Source organism: Leuciscus leuciscus (genome assembly GCF_965113295.1).
Source record: "Leuciscus leuciscus genome assembly, chromosome: 20".
NCBI lineage: Eukaryota > Metazoa > Chordata > Actinopteri > Cypriniformes > Leuciscidae > Leuciscus > Leuciscus leuciscus.
In genome coordinates, this window is record NC_138744.1 from 21,927,326 (window position 1) to 21,947,161 (window position 19,836).

Below are 19,836 nucleotides of genomic sequence, written 5' to 3' on the forward strand. Positions count from 1 at the left end.
AAGAGTCTATGTTAAGTTTCAACTGCAGATGGAAATAAAGTTTTTATTTTTATAATTTTAGTCGGTAACATACCTGTTGGAAAGTCCAGCATGATGGTTTTGAAAATGGTAACGTTACTGGTTTACGCTCGTAATTAGATGGTGCAGGTTGTTGTCATTAACTGGTTGACCAGCTACCATCCAAAAAGCAAGTTGACTGCCTGTAGTTGGGTTGTTTCTGGCCAACGAGTAGCCTATTTTATCAAAAAGCCTATATTTGCTAGTAAACTAATCATATTGTCATTAGTTTGGAATAACGTTAGTCGTAATTCTAATGAGGAATTCAAGGGTGCAAAATGACAGGCTACACTTCACCTGTTTTCAGATCTGGAAACATTTTTGACGGATGTCCTCAAAGGGGAGAATTTGAGCAAGAAAGCAAAAGAGAGAAAGGATGCCTTTATCAAGCGCATTAAAGATGTGAAAACGAGGTAGATTTATGTAATTACTGTTGACCTGAATATGTGTTGGACCCTATGTTGATATAGTATTAAACAAATCTAATGATCTCTGTTCCAGCTACTCGCAAGATTTCAAGGATAAACGTAAGTTTCGATGTGCCTGTGTGTTTGTGAATGTGCGTGTGTCTAGGGGAGGGGCTAAAAGACAAGCATGATGAAGTGAACTAGTTGCCCACTTCCCCACTGATAGGGTAGGCTACTATGTGCTGCAGTTAGCATTCATTGAATTTGAGAGTTTGTTTACTTATTCATGATATGCAAACATCTTTGAAAGACCTTTTTCTCTCCTGATGGGAACGTATGAAAAGAGTGCTTAAAAAAAGTTTTAAGCCAGACTGTTCCCTGATGAATTTTGTGTTTCTTATAATGAATTTACGGTTAAGATGTGGGTAGAGCGCTGGGTATGGTTTAGCACGTTGTGGGCAAGGAAACACATGCACTTTACAGCTGCACTATTTGTATTACCCCCATTACAGTGTGATCAGGAAGTACAACATTATACCACAAACATGTGCATAATTCATGCTTTCCCATCAGTATGCTCTTTATACATGAAATTATCAGGAAATGTGATTAAAACAGGCTAGTGTTATAAGATATCTTCCATATTAATATCCCATCACTATGCAAAGTGAGTTCTAGTGAATTGAGACAACATAGCTGAGTGCCACTCAATGCTACATGCAACTGGAGATCACTGATACAAACATGCTTCTCTTCCCTGGCACCATGCAAGCAACATGCATAACATCTGAATTAGATCATCTTAGTTAATGTGTCTTTTTCTGGTGGAGGATTGAAAATGTGGCCTCCTAGCTGCCTGTCTTTGGGAATGCTGATGAAGACTCTGTTGTGTAGGAGATGAAGAGTTCCCAGAGCCTGACGAAGCGGACACCAACGACGGAGGATCGCTTCACTCAGAGCAGACTGACAGGGATGATGAAAACGCTTATGATGGTGAGTGTAAAATTGTTGGATTTATTGCAATATTAAAAGTGTTACAAGAGAGCATGGGGACATCATGTGACTGAGCTACTATTCCCTTGAATTCTCTCATGGAAGAATGCTGTAATTGTGAGTATTATAAAAGAATCATGGCAATTTATTCTGCACACAGGTTGCATGTATAAAATTCACATAAATTAAGAAACAAAAAACCTATCTCTTTCCGGTTATGAATGAATCACTTATCACCTTTTCTGCAGCTTTAGCTGTCATAACACAGTATCATTGTGGCAGCCCTTTGTCATGTCCTGTCTAGGATTTTTTAGTAGTGGTAGAACAACACAAAAGATGAATGAGGTGCTTGAAAGACTGATGTAACCCGGCAACAGACTCAGGAACGGTTTGAAGGCACAGACGTTAAGGGTTTAGCTCTCTTTTGTCTCTGAGCAAATGGTTTATGGTCTGCAGCTCAGACAATGCCGTCCACATCCAATGTCAATTCAGGCTTCTGTTTTAGTAGCTTCTGCTAAATGAACGCTGTTGGTAGAATTTACATTTAAGGGAATCGAATTCATCCGAATCATTTTTGAGTCATGCCACATATCCGATATCCGATTATTGCATTCTGAAACTCACAGAATCAAGAGGATAGGATACAGGCTGGGAGTGGTTTGTGTGTAATGTATGTATATGGTAGGCAGAGGTTTACAGCTCTAGTGCACTCATGTGTTTTATAGGTCCTTTTGCCCTGTGCTTGCCAGAGAGAACAGCTGTTCAGCTCGAAGATGGGACCAAAGCTTCTTAGTGCACACTGCAGATGCTATATGAATATTTATTTTGGACAAATGCACTAAAGAAAGTGAAGTTTATAAGCTCATGCAACTGATAATGCCGCTATTTGGGTAAATACAGGGTGTTTGTCTTTTTATTAATTTTTTGTGAGATTTCTTTTTGAGATTTCTGCGAGAACACACACATCTCTCAGGCTTTATTTGTTAAGAGTCAGAGCTTCACCTCTGTAACTTGTTTGAGAGCTGTAAGTTTTTACTCTCTTCATACAGTCAGCCCATAAAAAGGAAGCTTGTTTTATAGCTGAAGATGAAGGCAAAGCGTGTCGCCACTATTTATTTGCAGCCTTCAGCAACCACATTTGCTGCTTTTGAAGTTAGCACTGTAAGTTAACATGGATAAAGTTAGTTTAAGGGTGTTCATATTAACCCCAGGTTTCACAGACAAGGCTTAAGCCTAGTCACAGACTAAAATGCATGTTTGAGCTGTTTCAACTGAAAGCAACTTGCACTGACATATCCTAAATGATGTCAGTGCCATTGTTTTGTCTTAAGATGCACATAGTGTGTTTTTCTTAGTTTTTCTTAAATGTCCTAATTGAACTAAGGCTTAATCTACTGTGGAATGTAGATTAGATTACTGTGGAACGTCTGTGGAACCAGGCCTGAATGTTTTAAGCCATGACACATAGTTGTTTTGTGTTACACTACCGTTCAAATGTTTGTAATTATTTTTAAAGACACATTCAGAATCACATTTTTGATAAAAAAATGACACATATATATATGTGTGTGTGTGTGTGTGTGTGTGTGTGTGTGTGTGTGTGTGTGTGTGTGTGTGTGTGTGTGTGTGTGTGTGTGTGTGTGTGTGTGTGTGTGTGTGTATATATATATATGTGTGTGTGTGTGTGTGTGTGTGTGTGTGTGTGTGTGTGTGTGTGTGTGTGTGTGTGTGTGTGTGTGTGTGTGTGTGTGTGTGTGTGTATATGTGTGTGTGTGTGTGTGTGTGTATATACACACACACACACACACACACACACACACACACACACACACACACACACATACATACATACATACATACATATATATATATATATACACACACACACACACACACATATATACACACACATATATACATGTGTATGTATATATATATGTGTGTGTGTGTGTATATATATATATATATATATATATATACACATGTATATGTATATATATATATATATATATATATATATATATATATAATGTGTGTGTGTATTTTTATATATACACACACACACACACACACACACACATATATATACATACACATATACGTGTGTATATACATTATATATATATGATATATATATATATATGTCTGTATGTGTGTGTATATATATATTTGTGCAGTATTTAACTATATTACTATGTATTTTAATCAAATAAATGCAGCATTGGTGAACATAAGACATTTTCATTTAACTAAAATCTTTTTTTGATCCCAAACTTTAGATCAGTAGTGTACATGGTGTTTTTATTTAATTTAATTGTTTTTTATTTTGCAATAAGGGAGAAAAAAAAACAAGTGATGCTCTGTGCCATTGTTTTCTTATTTTCTTATTATCCAAAACACTTTTTGGCCATTATTTTGCTCTAAAAAACACATGATTTATGTTTTCTTTGGCAGTTGTTCTACCAGACATTTTTCTTCCAGATTTAACAGAAATCAGCTTTAGCACTGAGGGTGTTTAGTTTACTTTTCACAGTCAGCGTGTGTCATGCTCCCTTGACAGCACTTTATACATAATTGCAAACATTCCACAATTTCTGGTGTCATTCATAACACTGCTCTGGTCACTCACACTCATTCAGCAATGCAGTGGTAGTGTGTACACAAGAGAGGGGAGGGCAGTGTAAACGAGAGGGGAGGTTTGCTTTGAAAACAGACCATGCATCTGTTTCACATACTGCTGTACTCTATCCAGTCCATCCGGGGTTTGAATCTCTGCTAACTTTAGTCTCGCTTGACATCGACCTTTGATTTTTAAACCTAAAGGGGGTGGAAGTAGCTTTCTGGTTGCCTTTAGCAAATGTATTAAATTTGTTGTGAAGACAGGTGCTTCTCTTTGTGGATTCCTCACTGCTAGTCATAAAAAAAGCTGAAGTAAGATTTCTGTTTCTGTCTGTTTGTTGTAATCAGGCGTTCAACAGTCCCCTCCGGTGGCAGCTCAAGAACTTCAATCTGTTTTAAAGAGTGGCTACCTGGAGAAGCGCCGAAAGGGTAGGTTACTGTGTTCACAAACAGGTTGTTGATGTGGAAAAAATAACCTCCATTTGACTTCTTATAGATCACAGCTTCTTTGGCAACGAGTGGCAGAAGAGATGGTGCGCCTTAAGTAACAACATGTTCTACTACTATGGCAGTGAAAAAGGTTGGAAAAATACTATTATGATCAGATGTGTCAATACCAGTGTTGGGAAAGTTACTTTTAAAAGTAATGCGTTACAATACTGCGTTACTCCGTGGCTTATTGCTCTACTTTTTATGGTAAGTAATGTGTTTTGTAACTTTTGCGTTACCTTTTCTTACTTGGGCTGGGCTTGCTTGTTTGTTTTTTAATAACAAAAAGCATTTTTAATTTTGGCAAATGGAAAGGCTGTTTCAAACCAAAATTGAAATGAATAAGCCTCAGGAAATGCAAATTCACTCCTGTACAGTAGAGGGCGCAGCTCAAACAAACCTTGCAGCTGTGCTGCCATTCAGGATCGCAGATAAATAGGATGCAGGAAAAGATGGGCCCTGTCCCAATTGGCACACTTGATATGCACTTTCGGTCTTAGGTCTTACAATGGCTACCGCGTGTCCGTTAAGTCCATGAGACCGTAGGGTGTCCCATTTGTCATTTTAGGTTTCAGAAGGGTGCTCGTGAGCACTTTGTGGTCGATATGCTCCCTCGAAGCACGCTTTTGGCGAGCCCGCACAGCAGCGAGCTCCGCAGCAGACTTCTTCCCGATAGCCAAAGCGGCGTTACGTCACGAAAGTGCGGACTCAGAGGAGGACTCCTTATTTGTGCAATAAAAAAAAATTAAACACGAATGAGAGATTTATCTAAAATTATTTTTTACTTATTAGTATTGTTGAATTGGATTACCGAAGGACAGCAGCAAAGATATTGGTTAGTAAAGTGAGATTAAATACATAAAGTATATTTTTGTAATTTAACATAGTACTATCCATTTTGAGGAATACTGATTTGTGCAAGTGAGATGAGTAAAATGCCTTCTCACTTTTAGTCTAAACTACAATAACCATCAGGTTTATACCGTGCTCGCAACATGGGGACTGGAGAGGTTTCAGTCAATAAATGGGAAAACAAAGTAACTTGCGTTACTTATTTGAAAAAGTAACTCAAATATTTTGTTGTAAGTTTAAAAGAAATGCATTACTTTACTAGTTACTTGAAAAAAAGTAATCTGATTACGCAACTCGCACAACTTGTTATGCATTACTCCCAACACTGGTTGTCACCAATTAAATGCACTTCTGATGCACTTCTTAATTCAATTTCTCTTTTCTTGAATCGTTTCATTCAATAATCTGCACTAATGTTCACTAGATAAACAGCAGAAGGGAGAGTTTACTATTGTCGGATACACTGTCAAACTGAACAACACCCTGCGGAAAGATGCAAAGCGAGATTGCTGCTTTGAGATCTCAGCCCCAGACAAGCGTGTATATCAGGTTGGTCACCTCTCATTTCATGTAAAACATGAAGTGTTTATTCTTATCATCAGATAGTTATCTCTTATAACACATTTTTGCTACAGTTCTGTGCTGCTACCGAGAAAGATGCTAAAGAGTGGGTGGAGCACATTGACTTTTTGATTAAAGGTAGGACTGCGCATCATTAAAACATCATTGACTATGAGAGTCAATAACTAAACTTGTTCTAGCAGGGTCTTTTTTTACACAAATGCATAATGTCTTGTATATTGGTTTTCACTCTCAGACATGGGTGGAATCATTCCTGAAGATGAAGAAGAGTATGATGACTGCTTACCTGTATCCCATTCCCAATCCCTATCAACCATGCCCGAAATTATCGATGATGACATCTATGAAGAACTTCCTGGTTTGCACTTCAATTTCATATTTGTTTGTGTATTTATCTGATAATTATTATATTATATTATATTATATTATATTATATTATATTATATTATATTATATTATATTATATTATTTCTCCTGGTCCTGGAATAAAATGCAAATTTGAGCTGTTTTAACTGAACAACTTGCAGTAACATATCTTAAAATATGTTAGTGCCATTGTTTTGTCTCAAGATGCACATCAGTAATGCTTTTATCTAATGCATGTTAATAAAAGCTCCTTAAATGTTCTAATTAAACTAAGGCTTAATCTAAGCCCTGTCTGTAAAACCAATGTTATATTATATTATATTATACATTTATATTTATTTATTATATATGATTTATTCGATTTTGATAGTCAACATAAATATTAATGTAAAAACCTCTCAGGTTGATTCCCCTATGGATGTGGTGGAAAATGTCTACAGAAATTGTGAATTTGGTATATTGCTCTTCGCTCTAACTGGAACATCTATTCTCCCCCTCTCAGAGGAAGATGAACCCCAGCCTGTTAAAAAAACAGTGACCCTGTCCCTGGCCAACAAACCTCCACCACCATCCACCCATATGACAGGTAATTACCACTGGGTCAGCAGGCCTGTCCATCCCCTACCTGCCCCGCTGTCCCATAACACCACATATATTCCCAGATCTGCCTGGGTGGCTATCATTTGTCTCTCCAACTCTTTATATATATATATATATATATATATATATATATATATATATATATATATATATATATATATATATATATATATATATATATATATATATATATATATATATATATATAAGAGAGGGAGGAGGTCTTTAAGTGATAACAAAAGATGGTAAGTGGAAAGAGAGGGAATGGATATTGCGTGTACATATGGATTTGGCAGGTTAGATGGTGAAGTAACACTGATGATAGGAGTGGGAAGGTCGTCTGGACCACAGGAACGGCCTTCAGGAAGAGACCTGGAATTTTTGCTGAATTTTTATTGATTGTTTCTTAGAGTAATGATATTTAGTTTGACATATTTGTGCTGATTGGTAAGACAAACGCTAAACAATGCTCTCACAGTTTTAATTTAAAAATGGTTCAGTGTTTTTTCTGTCCCTGTGTGGGGGAAGCAAGTATCCTGCTGGGTGCTGGGCACTGGGCAGGGGTTGGTAGGCACTGGCAGGAAGCTGACTCCATTGGTGCACTGTGGCCCACTATGGCCCTCTGCTCCAGGCTCACAGCACAGGAAGTCCTGCTGACAGAAACGATGGCTGAGGCAGGATCTTGTGACAGATGCTCAGGGGAGGAGGCCAGCTAGAGCACTAGACAGAGCCATAATGGAGGGAAAGCAGGCTTCATGGATTCTGGAAAGCAAGATTATCATATGAATTTTCTTTATTAGTATTTGTTGTCATCTTTTGATAGGGTTTTTCTTTCTTTTTCTTTCTAAAATCCTGAAAAGTGGATGCATTTGTGTAACTGCTGATACCAGACCACTGCAGCAGGTGTAACACTAATGCCTGGTTGTTTAAGACGCAGCCCTGAATAAAATCTTAAAAGCAGCAGTGGGTATGGTTATATTTAGAAAATGATTATAATAATCTGCCAAATCAGCATAGCTGGGAATCTGCCAGCTATAAAGTCTGGTGCAAGATATTTACCTTTAGGGTTTTTTTCTTTTTTTCTCTCTATGAAAGCACTTTTCTTGAACACCCACTCATGGTGCCGCCTTTGGTCAGACATTATAGATTAGTAAATATGAATAAATAAATCTCTACACCAAGAGCAAGCGGGGGTAATTGTAAAGCCAAGAGCAAATCTACCTGAAATACCAGTTTAACATATTTCATCCACAATCGAGACAGAAAATAAGAGACTGAAACTTAAAGGGATACTTCACCGATTAGCATTAAGCTTTGTATTAGTAGAAACCCGGTAGTATTTTCGAATGACCGTGCTTCCCTCCCTCATGTCCCCCTGAGACGAGAGATTTCTGTATTGTGTGTCTGGAAAAAAAACTCAGATGACGCAAAATTACGATTTTTGTGTCATCTGAGGCTTTTTTGGCCAGAGGCTAGAGACTACAGCCAGCTAGTTCTGCATGTTTTCAACCCGCCCATAGGGGGTGATCTCACCATAAAACGGCATCTTTTCAACTAGTAGCCTAGTTGTATCATTTCTTCCAATACTGCCCTCTGTAGCCGGTAGGCGTGGCTTGGGAGTGGCCTCATAGGGCAGTGAAGCAAGTGCATTCTGGGAGTTGTTGTCTTTCATCCTCATGAGCCAAAAATACATTTTCTGGCTTTTCTCAGTCTAGAAGGCACCAACTTCTAAAATAATTTCACATTTCTACTACATAAATGACCCAATTTAAATTCATATTCATCTTTCCAGCGGTGAAATATCCCTTTAAACTCAAGATTGTTTTATATATATATTATATATATTATTATTATTATTATTATTTTATTTTTTTTACTTCCAACAAATATGTCTTCTAACATTACATGTTAACAGTTTCATCCCATCTGTCAGAAGCCACAGCTCAGCAAGTTATACTCTCTGCTGCCCACTAGTGGAACTTTCTGAGCCAGAAAAACACTTATACTGGGGGTCTTTAACCAAGGACCCCTTGGTGGATAGAAAAAAACATAGCAGGGACACTTTAAGCCATATAATAAATGTGTATAGTACCATATTAAAGTATTTACATAAGAGATCAAACAATAATTGGTGAAACTCCCGTTGAAGATCCATTCACATGCACCAAACCACCATTGCATGTAGAGAAACTCTTGGAATTTTTCCACTACCATTTAAAAGTTTGTGGTCAGTTTGATTTTTTTTTTTTTCTAAAGGAAATAAATACTTTTATTCTGCAAGGACGCATTAAATCGATCAAAAGCAACAGTAAAGGCATTTATAATGTTACAAAAGATTTATATTTCAACTAAATGTTGTTCTTTTCATTAAAGGGTTAATTCACCCAAATTTTTTTATTTTGTCATAATTTACTCACCCTCAAGTTGTACAGGTTTGTATGAGTTTCTTTCTTCTGTTGAACACAAAAGATATTTTGAAGAATGTTGGTAACCAGAGACTTCCATAGTATTTTTATTTTTTTCATACTATGAAAGTAAATGGCTACCGTAAAGTTGTTGGGAAATGAGAAGTTTCCAGACTTTATTGAGAAGTCTGGGAAATTATGACAGATTTTTCATTTTTTGGGGTGATCTATCACTTAAAAGAATCCCGAAAAATATGCATCATGGTTTCCACAAAAGTTTCCACAATATTCTCATAGTATTAAGCAGCACAGCTGTTTTCAACATAAATAATAAGAAGAACTGTTTCTTGAGCACCAAATCAGCCTATATTAGAATGATTTCTGAAGAATCATGTGACACTGAAGACTGGAAAATTCAGCTTTGCCATTACAGGAATAAATTACCTTTTCAAATATATTAAAGTTAAAACAGAAAACAGTTATTTTAAATTGTAATAATATTTCACAATATTACAGTATTAATTGTATTTTGGTCAAATAAATGCAGATGCAGCCTTAGTGAGCGTACGAGACTTTCAACATTCATTCAAAAGAATCTTACTAACCCCAAATTAGTAAACCTTTGAACAGTGTACATGCAAGGACAATAAGATCTCTTTGGTGTTCAGAGACCAATCCAACAAACCCCACAATCACCATTTTTACAGCTCATTATCATAAACATTTTGTGACGCATAAATTGAGAGCGTATAAAGTTTGAAATGCCATCACAAATGCTCTTTATTCTTTCTTCATTAATTAAATAACTGATTAAATCTTCTATTATTCTTGCCCCTGCAGCAGTGAACAAGAGCACAGACTATGAAAACTTCTTCCAGGGCTTGTGGGATTGTGCTGGCGACCACCCCGATGAGCTGTCCTTCAAAAGAGGAGACACAGTCTACATCCTCAGCAAGGTAAGATGGGAGCCATGTGATCGAGGACAGAAATACTATTTAAATGTTTATTGCCCTGCCCTGTTAGACGTCAGCAGGAAAACGTGAATTTGCTAAATAAACGTTGAAAAAATATTCGGTGACATCTGGTTAACGCATAAGAGTCAGATGTAAAAGGATCGTTTGGGTGTCTCGTGTGCTCGGCAGCGGGGTTTCTAAACTAAATGCACCCTCTCTCTGCGCACGGTGATGGGATTAGTCCTGTCACTACGGAAACCGTTTTAGTGCTCTTGGCCCTGAGCTGGGCAGTCTGGCAGCCAGTGGCATTCTGTCACCTCTCTCCATGTCTGCCCACTCGGAGCTCGTGTGTGTGTGTAGGGGTATTTCAGTGTTGGTGGACTGCTCAACGCCATGTTCCGTTAGGGCAAGCGTACGCAGACCTTTAGCATATACACATCTCAGCCAGTCACTATTTATGGCTGTAATGGCAGTCTGTGTTCTCAGGAAACGCTGAATCCACCTCTCTATTCGTACCAGGTGTGGTGTAGAAGTGAGTTTGGTTGAAAACTTCCCCTACCTGTCAGCTCCGATGCATAGGCTGGCTGTGCAGATCTGGGTACTGCCTGTGGGGTTTGTACCTGGCTAACAGAATTAGCTCAATACCTCTCAGGGCTACTTAAAATGGCTCGGGCTGATCCGTTCCCAGGAACAAACTCACTATCTTGCGGTTTGTCTACTTAGCACTGTTGCCCTTAAGAGAAGGAACTGGAAATCTTAAATTAGAATCGTGTTCTTGTGTTTTTATTTCAGAAAGAGGGGTTTTGAGGTATTGACGATATGGTGGTGTTTTTATATAATCTCTGTTCTGCAGGATAAGTAAACAACTGTAAAGACCTTTGTGGGACAATGATGGACTATAAGTGTCCATAATCTAGACCACATATGCCAAATTATTCTAAATATATTCTTTGTATTCTTTATGGCTTTGGAAAACTTTAATACCATTTTCAAGTTTATTAAATACCATTTTCATTTTCAAAGTTTAATGACTAATTTAATGACAAAAATGTCATGTGGTGTAACCATAAATAAATAAATATATATATATATATATACACAATACAAACTGTTTTTGTGACTGTAGACTTCCACTGTATCTACAAAAAAAAAACAGACATTGAGACATTTCTTAAAATAGCTTTTTTTCCACAGAAGAATGTCATACAGGTTTGGGACAGAAGGTTCTGGGGGTTTTACAGATTTTTAATTGCGAACTGTCCCTTTAATAAGGTTTTCTTTTTAAGAATATCATTCTTTTTTTTTTTTTTTCATTAGGATATCAGGACAGTTTTATCATCCTGATATTTTCAAAATGAATTTCAATACATTAATTAAAAATTCTCATTATAGAAAAGTGTCAGTGTATGTGTGAGTTACATTTTAATGTATTTTTGAATAAATTAATAGATGGGACAAAGAAATAAGTGTATCCTCTTGAATGGGAGTTTGATTCTAGGATTTAAATTGTTTGGGGCTCGGCTTCTTATTGGAACATGAGCTTGTTATGTGGGTCAGAGGAATATTATTGCATTAAGAGTGAGCGATTTTTAAATGACAATAATTTTTAAATAAATCAAGAATTGATTCAAAATTGCATCTTTTTGTACAGTGATAGAAGTGGAGGGCTACAGTAGACTGGAATAGTGCTTTATACCGAATATAATAATATGATATAATATACTGTCACCGCATATGCTGTTGTCTGTCATCGACTAGAAAAAAGGGTTTTATAAGTTAATGTAATTCGTTTTTTAAATGATATGGTAAATGGAAGATTCAGAGTAAAATCATCTCTGATTTCTCTCTGCAGCCAACCTAAGCTTTTCAAGTGGCCTGACGGATTCATCTAAGATTTTTTAAGGGCAGAGATGAACACGTGTTCTGAAGCCCCCTAAAAAAAGCCTAGCAATGCCTAGATGATGTCATCTAGTGCGATCCATTAAGTAATGGTGAAAGTTTAGGTCTCCAGAAGTGATTACACGGGAAAGAAGCTGACAGAAAGAACTGCTGAATGCAGCTTTTCATAATTCTACCCAATTTATTTATATTCATTTTACTAGAGACACAGGAATGTGCAGTAGCAAGATAATGTATCTTCAGGAGAAATAGAGATGACATTCAATTTCACCAGTGGCGAAAAATCCATAATTTGTAATGGATATATAAAGCATGCCAATGGGGAAATTATCTCATTCTGTTAAAAGTCAGCAAGCTGTCAGAAAATGACAGAATATGGTCTGAATGGGATCCAGGGGTGACTGGGTTTTTCAGAGCAAGTCTGCCATCTTGTGCCTAGAGTTAGTAAGGCAGCATACTTTATCAACAAAAGGAAATTTGCCTTTTGGAAGACATGATTGTGTTGTTTTGCTTTTTATTTAACTAAGGCACCATGTAAAGCTTCAGGTTTGAGCAATTGATCATGATGTCCAACAGTGGAGTGACTTCAGTTTATTTTTATGTTTATATTTACTCTAATTACTATATTAGTAATGTATGTATATATATTAGTAATATGTGTGTGTGTGTGTGTGTGTGTGTGTATGTATGTATATATTTTTATATTTACTCTAATTACTATATTAGTAATGTATGTGTATATATATTAGTAGTGTGTGTGTGTGTATGTATAATATATGTGTATATATATACAGTATATATATATATATATATATATGTATGTGTATATATAAGAACATAAATTAAACATAATAGTAATAAATGTATTACTATTATGTTTAATTTATGTTCTTATTTTTATTGATTGTAACATTTTTATTAATATCTTCTAAGGCACTTCCAGGTTTGTTTGGGGTGGGATTGAAATTGTAAATTGCATTGTCTCTGTACAAATAATAACATATATACATGCGTATGAAATACACATGAAATGTATTGCACTCCATAAAAGAGATAAGCATAAACCCAGCACGTTGCCAAAATATGCTAGGAAAGATCTGCTCGACACAGTCCAGTGATGCTGTGTTGTATTCGTGCTATTTTATGGGCACTGCACGGCTTTGGTTTACCATGAATATTGCAGGCTGTCTTTTGTAGCGTAGCCCCTTCCCCCCTTCCTTCAGCCAGGCTTGCGGATGACCGTAAAGCTGGTGTGGGTTTAGTGTCCAGCTGTGGCTCACAGGCCATTCAGAGCAGTCTGGGGAACGGGCCAGTGGGGCTATTAGTGGCCTACCTCCTTCCCCTTGGCCATGCAGCAGCTGCAAGTCTAACACCCCCCCCTCCCCTCCCTCCATTTACCCCCCTGTCCAGACCCTCAGTGGCTCTGAAAGGGTATTGACCATCAGACCAGGGGGAGGTGTCAGGGCCCTAAATCACACACACCAAGCTCTCTTCTTTTCAAAGCAGGCCAGTGTGTGCTGTAAATGATGCTTGGTCAAAATAGTGCGTCACATGGTCCGTCTGGGGTCCAGCAGCATTGTAAACCTCAAAGACCCACATCATTTCAGTTGAATATGACATGATAGCTTTATTTTAATAATGCTGGATTTTAAATATTCATCTTATAGTAAATTATACATAAATGACCTTTAGAATATTCTTTTGGTCTGCTAAACACTAATTTAGCAAGTCTATATTAGATGGGCGCTGTGTGTGTGGGCATGTTGGCGGAGTGTGAGGTCTGCATTGCTTTCCTCTTGCAGACTTATTTGTCACACTCGCCTTCTAATCTGACCCTCCTGCACTCGCACATATTCGCACACACACGGCACCAGACGCTGCGCTGTCAGCGAGGTGTGTCTGTATCAAAGGACGGCTACAGGAAGCTTTCACATGTGCACTTCCTGTCTCGTTTCACACAGCCCGGACAACTGCCCTATATCTGGCAGCCTGTGTGGGATGAGGTGTGTGAATCCTGCTCCTTAACACATTGCACTTTTATCTCTGCTTGCGTAATTCTGCAGTCGTGTACAGCAGGAGTTTTCAAACGATTTAATGCCACAGACTCCTGAATATCACTTTTGCTATCAAATATGCTATATATTTTAACACAAATGTATACTTTGTGAAAAATAGTATGATGTTTGGCTGTGTGTGTGTGTGTGTGTGTGTGTGTGTGTGTGTGTGTGTGTGTGTGTGTATGTGTATATATATATATATATATATATATATATATATACATACACACACACACACACACACACACACACACACACACACACACACACACACACACACACACACACACATACATACATATATGTGTATATATATATATATATGATATAAAAAACAACATTAAATGTATAGTGTGTGTGTATGTGTATATATATATATATATATATATATATATATAATATGTATATACACATACATACACACACACATACATACACATACATACACACACACACACACACACACACACACACACACACACACACACGTGTGTATGTGTATATATATATATATATGATATAAAAAACAACATTAAATGTATAGTGTGTATGTATGTATATATATATATAATATGTATATACACATACATACACACACATACATACACACACACACACACACACACACACACACACACACACACACACACACACACACACAATGTATTTGTAAAATGTTATTTAAATCATTAATTAATATATAAAAAAAAATTTAAAAAAAAAAAATATATATATATATATATATAATATGCACATTTGTTAAAATGTATTGTAATGTTAAAATGTCATTTAAATCATTAATTAAAATGAAGTATTTGTTGAATTAATGAATTAAAGATCATCATTAAATTTACATTATCAAAAAATTACTTCATTACAAATCGTTATGAATCATTCAAATGTATTTGTATTGCACATAGGTTCGTGACTGTGGAGGCTAGCAAACTACCTGGATGACTTAAAAGTATTTAAATTAATAAATTAATAAATTCATATTAATATATTAAAATAGTTAATTATCATAAAATCAAGATTTAAACGATGTATTTGAACACATCAACACTCCCAGATCCTGTAATAGAAAAGTCTGAAAACAAGCAGTTTAAAAACAACTGATCTACAGACCTGACTTAATTAGAATGCATAAATGTAATATATTTTAGGCTATACAGCTTTACAGATAGTTAAAGAAAGATTTATTGAACCCTATGGTCTTTCAGCAAGTTTTTCCTTTTCTTTTTAGTCTTGTGAGGAGGATGGTGCACATTGAGGACAGTTGGCGGTGGAGAGACAGTGTGTGTGTGTCTGCGGCAGCTGTCAGCAGCTGCATAACCAGACCTGTGTTTTATAGACAGTTACGTGGACGCAGGCAGTAAGAGGTTTGCTGGCCGGAGCTGAGCACTATACATTATACAGCAGGAATCACTTAGGCTACCGGGGTCAAGTAGGGGCCCACAAACTTCATATTTAACTTCAGATGGGGTATGATTCAAACCTCATTGCTCTTTCCGAACCATGCAGAGAGGATTTTTTTCTCCGATAGTGAGGTGAAGGATGAAGGTAGATGAGCAGTGAGTGTCTTGTCAGCTTTGGGGAGATCAAAGACTTGAATGTCAGAGAGAAAAAAGGCTTTAAATGTCAGTCCGAGTACGCGGGATTGAGATGTTTCAGGGTTTCTCTGTAGCTTAGCGTTCTTTTCAGGAGCAACAAACGAGAGACCGTGTTTATGTGGGAACCTTTTCAGAAACACAGTTGAGGTTGCAGATTCGCAGACTGGGCCCTCTCTATATACCTCTATGCTGCCCTACGAAGGCAAAGCACAGTAACTACACTAAAACTAAAACCGAATCTGAACTTCTATCCCGTGCTAAACTCATCTGTCTCAGGACAGATCATAGTTTAAGAGACCCCATTCAGTCATAACTCAGTTTTGACTAAATGTGTTACTGTGTTCTGTCTTTGCAAGATAGTATATTATAACCCCGGGATTTTCTTTTTTTTTTATGCCAATATAATGAATCCTAAAATATAAAGGCAGCTATATATTTCAAAGCATATAAATCAGTTGAGAAACTGTGTGAGAATGATTATTAAGTGTGATTTGTAACAAAATTAACAAAATAATCAGAAATTTCTGAAAATTTCAATACCGTCCAAAAAGTATTGGGTTAGTGAGATTTTGTTTTTAAGAAATTAATACTTTTTATTCAGCAAGGATGCCTTAAATTAATCAAAAGTGAATACAGTAAAGTATGAGTAATGTTACAAAATATATCTAATTCAAACTTTTGAACTTTATATGCATTAAAGAATGCTGAAGAAAATTCTCATAGTATTAAGCAGCACAACTGTTTTCAACATTGATAATAATAATAAATGTTTTTTGAGCACCAAATCAGCATATTAGAATAATTTCTGAAGGATCATGTGATACTGAAGACTGGAGTAATGATGATGAAAATTCAACTTTACCAACTCAAGAATAAATTATATTTAAAAAAATACTTACAATTTTCACAACAGTATTGCTTTTACTGTATTTTTATCAGATAAATGCAACCTTGATGAGAATAAATGACTTCTTTCAAAAACATTTTCCGACCACAAACAATATGCAACCGTAGTGTATAAATGGTAATTGGCTTTTTTATTGTTGTGCTAAATGGTTAAATATCTTCTGGAATGTAGTTAGTTTTTATAAACTTGACAGCATATCTGAGAATATATTTTTTTTTTTTACTTTATAATTATTATTTGTTTCCGCTTACTGTTAAAACTGACCTTCTAGTCAATAGAATAAACATAATTGCAATGAATATCATAATTTCTGTGTTTTTATATTAATTATCAATGTTATATGCACATGTTAACTGCCCTAAAAAATTTTTTTAATTTTTTTTCTCATGGGCCCCCCAGCACCCCCTTGCAGTTCAGTGGGGGTCTGTGAACCCCAGTTTGTCCGGTTCTTCCAAAGGTCTGCTGGGAAATGGAGTTTTATGTGGAGATCAGACACACTTTCAGTGCATCTAACGTCCATTTCAGTCCGGTCTCCTCTCACTGCCTCTCGACATTCTCCTCTTTGAAAGAAATCCCGATGTGTCCTGACAGATCCGCCTCAGTATAACCTCAGAGTTTAGAGAAACAGAGGCGGAAAAAAAAACACAGGGTTTAGTAGCTTTGAAGTGAATGGCACCGTGGGATCTGTTTGTAATTATGGAATAAAGAAAGAGAGACGGATTGACGGATCTTATCTGGTTCTTATCTTTATGGTTATCTTTTCCGTGAGCTGGTGAAGAGCTGATCTGTCTCTGTATGCAAAGAAAAAGACTCTGTCCTCAGGCTCACAGATCTGTTGTGCTTCGTAAGAAATATATCGCCCGTTCACATTCTCTTGTGTAATCTTTATAGGTCCTATGGGCCTTGTGTCCTTGAATTGGCCTTGGAAAGACAGACAGAATGGAGGAGATTGGGAGGGGTGCGGGAAAAGGGGGTAGGGATGTACGGATAGAGACAGTATGAGAAGAAAATGAGGCAAAACCCGAAGATGAACGGGTAATATGAACTATATATATTGATAGTTTTCATTCCCCTGGGCGTTGACCTATGAGATTTGACCTCGCTGATTGTGTCACTGCTCTGATTGGTCTCAACGGTGAGTGAGTTTAATGAACGTCGGTTATCGGTTTTTCTGTTGTTTTTTTCCCACAGGAGTACGACATCTTCGGTTGGTGGGTGGGGGAGTTAAAAGGGGTCATCGGAATCGTGCCTAAGGAGTATCTTATGGAACTGTATGTGCTGTAACGGGTCTGAGGTGAGAAAATGAATGGCAGCCCATATGCCTTGTTTTATTACACTGTAAAAAAATAATTTTTCAAAATTGTAAATAAAACAAAGATTATTAGAGTATATGTGTCACAAGAAAATACTATTTCAGTCTTTCTACTTCAAAATGTCACTTATAATTCAATGTCACTTGTTGCGTTTCTTTGCTATTAGTGTTCTAGCAATTTAACAAAGTACATTAAATCCTACATCAAATATTTTTCTTTTTTGTTCATTTCTAGGAACCTCGGATGACCTGCCATTGTAGCTTCATGTTCCACAAGATTCCATCTCATTCTGTGTGTTTCTATTATTTTTTGTAGCTGATATGTAAAGCATACTGCCTGTTAAAAAGCACAATTAATTGTAAAGCAGCCTATGTTCAGTGAAGAATGTGATACTTTTTGCTTATTATTTAATTAACTTGCTCTAGTATGTAATATAGATGACTGATTGAATGTGACTTTCTTTCAAATGCATGATGTTGTAAGGAAAAACGACATGAAATAAAGCTAGCATGTTGACGCTATCTTTTTGTAGCAGTTTGGATTGTAGCCGCCAGGTGGCAGCAGCGTACAGTGTTATTTTTAATAAGCTTGCGTCACAATATTTCAGTGCAGATGTGTGGAATGTCTTCATTTGCAACTCCATTTGATTCCTCCAGAGGAACAGAGTAGACCACAGAAGACAGGTTTCTACACAGGCTGTTTGTACGTACAGTCACAATGTAGCTGTACGAGGCGAACTGATGGGAAACAAAATCTCTGACCTTTTATGCAGAACATAACAAACAAATCAAAAAGCAGTTATTCAGATGTGGAATTAATTATCTGCTGTTGGAGAGGTGTTTGGCATATCGGATCGTGTCTTCATGGACCGCTGCGTTGACATCCACAAATATCTGGGCACTGAAGTGAGAAACTTAATTAAAACACATGTCAGGCCGTTACCTTCTCTGCCAGCCAGGAAGAACGTATCCAAACGAAGTGTTACTATTTGCATATTAACTTGCTCAGTCAAGCTTCACACAATAAATACTAAAGACATTTTAATTTGATCATTATACAATAACATATTATATACCAGTTGATAAACAATTAGACTTGGACCTGCTGTTAAAGGTAATTTAAATTGATTTGAAATCAAATGTTGACACCATGTTTGATATATAAATCTGTTATAAAAGTTTTTATTTTATTTACATCAGCAAGATCTGAGAAAACTAGAATCTCAAGTATAAATATTTGTAATAATGCCAAAAGCATAAGCATTAAATAATTATATTTTATATGACTTCATCTGAGATTCTCGTTTTAATATAAATGAAAAAAAAAAAAAGAAAAGAAGTCATTTAAGTCAAATCAGTCTGACATTTTAAAAGTAAAATAAGTATAAAATAAATGTAGTACATCAAATAGTGTCATGTTTCTTACTTTACAAGTAATCATAATGACTGATTACTTTTCAAATTAAATAATGAAAATTAGATTTTATTTTGCATTACATTAGGCTTACAACTGAATCTAAGCGACTGAATTAATGGATTTATTTGTCATAAATATGCCAGAATGCATATTATGTTACTTAAAATAGGCTATTATATTACATTATATTATATTATTATATGATATTATATTTAGGGCTGTAAAATCTATTAATTGCGATTAATTGCATCTAACATAAAAGTCTGTGTTTGCATATTATATATATAATGTGTGTGTGCATATATATATAT

General features: G+C 36.3%; 1 protein-coding gene and 1 long non-coding RNA gene across 2 annotated transcripts in view; one reads left to right on the forward strand and one right to left on the reverse strand.

The window, feature by feature from the left end:
- The window catches only part of LOC309484054, a 14,438-nt gene extending 14,080 nt beyond the window's left edge, over positions 1-358 (reverse strand). Inside the window, exon 1 of the long non-coding RNA XR_014200717.1 lies at positions 74-358. This is a non-coding gene — a long non-coding RNA (uncharacterized lncRNA). The remainder of the gene's footprint in view (positions 1-73) is intronic.
- Positions 1-18,630, forward strand: part of skap2 (src kinase associated phosphoprotein 2) — a 19,068-nt gene extending 438 nt beyond the window's left edge. Inside the window, exons 2-13 of the mRNA XM_082150195.1 lie at positions 365-470; positions 559-584; positions 1,359-1,457; positions 4,425-4,505; positions 4,573-4,656; positions 5,842-5,966; positions 6,053-6,116; positions 6,235-6,357; positions 6,868-6,950; positions 10,201-10,326; positions 17,988-18,090; positions 18,344-18,630. Of these exons, the coding sequence (XP_082006321.1) occupies positions 365-470; positions 559-584; positions 1,359-1,457; positions 4,425-4,505; positions 4,573-4,656; positions 5,842-5,966; positions 6,053-6,116; positions 6,235-6,357; positions 6,868-6,950; positions 10,201-10,326; positions 17,988-18,080 (1,010 nt within the window). The 3' untranslated portion in view covers positions 18,081-18,090; positions 18,344-18,630. The remainder of the gene's footprint in view (positions 1-364; positions 471-558; positions 585-1,358; positions 1,458-4,424; positions 4,506-4,572; positions 4,657-5,841; positions 5,967-6,052; positions 6,117-6,234; positions 6,358-6,867; positions 6,951-10,200; positions 10,327-17,987; positions 18,091-18,343) is intronic.
- Positions 18,631-19,836: the final 1,206 nt, after the last annotated feature.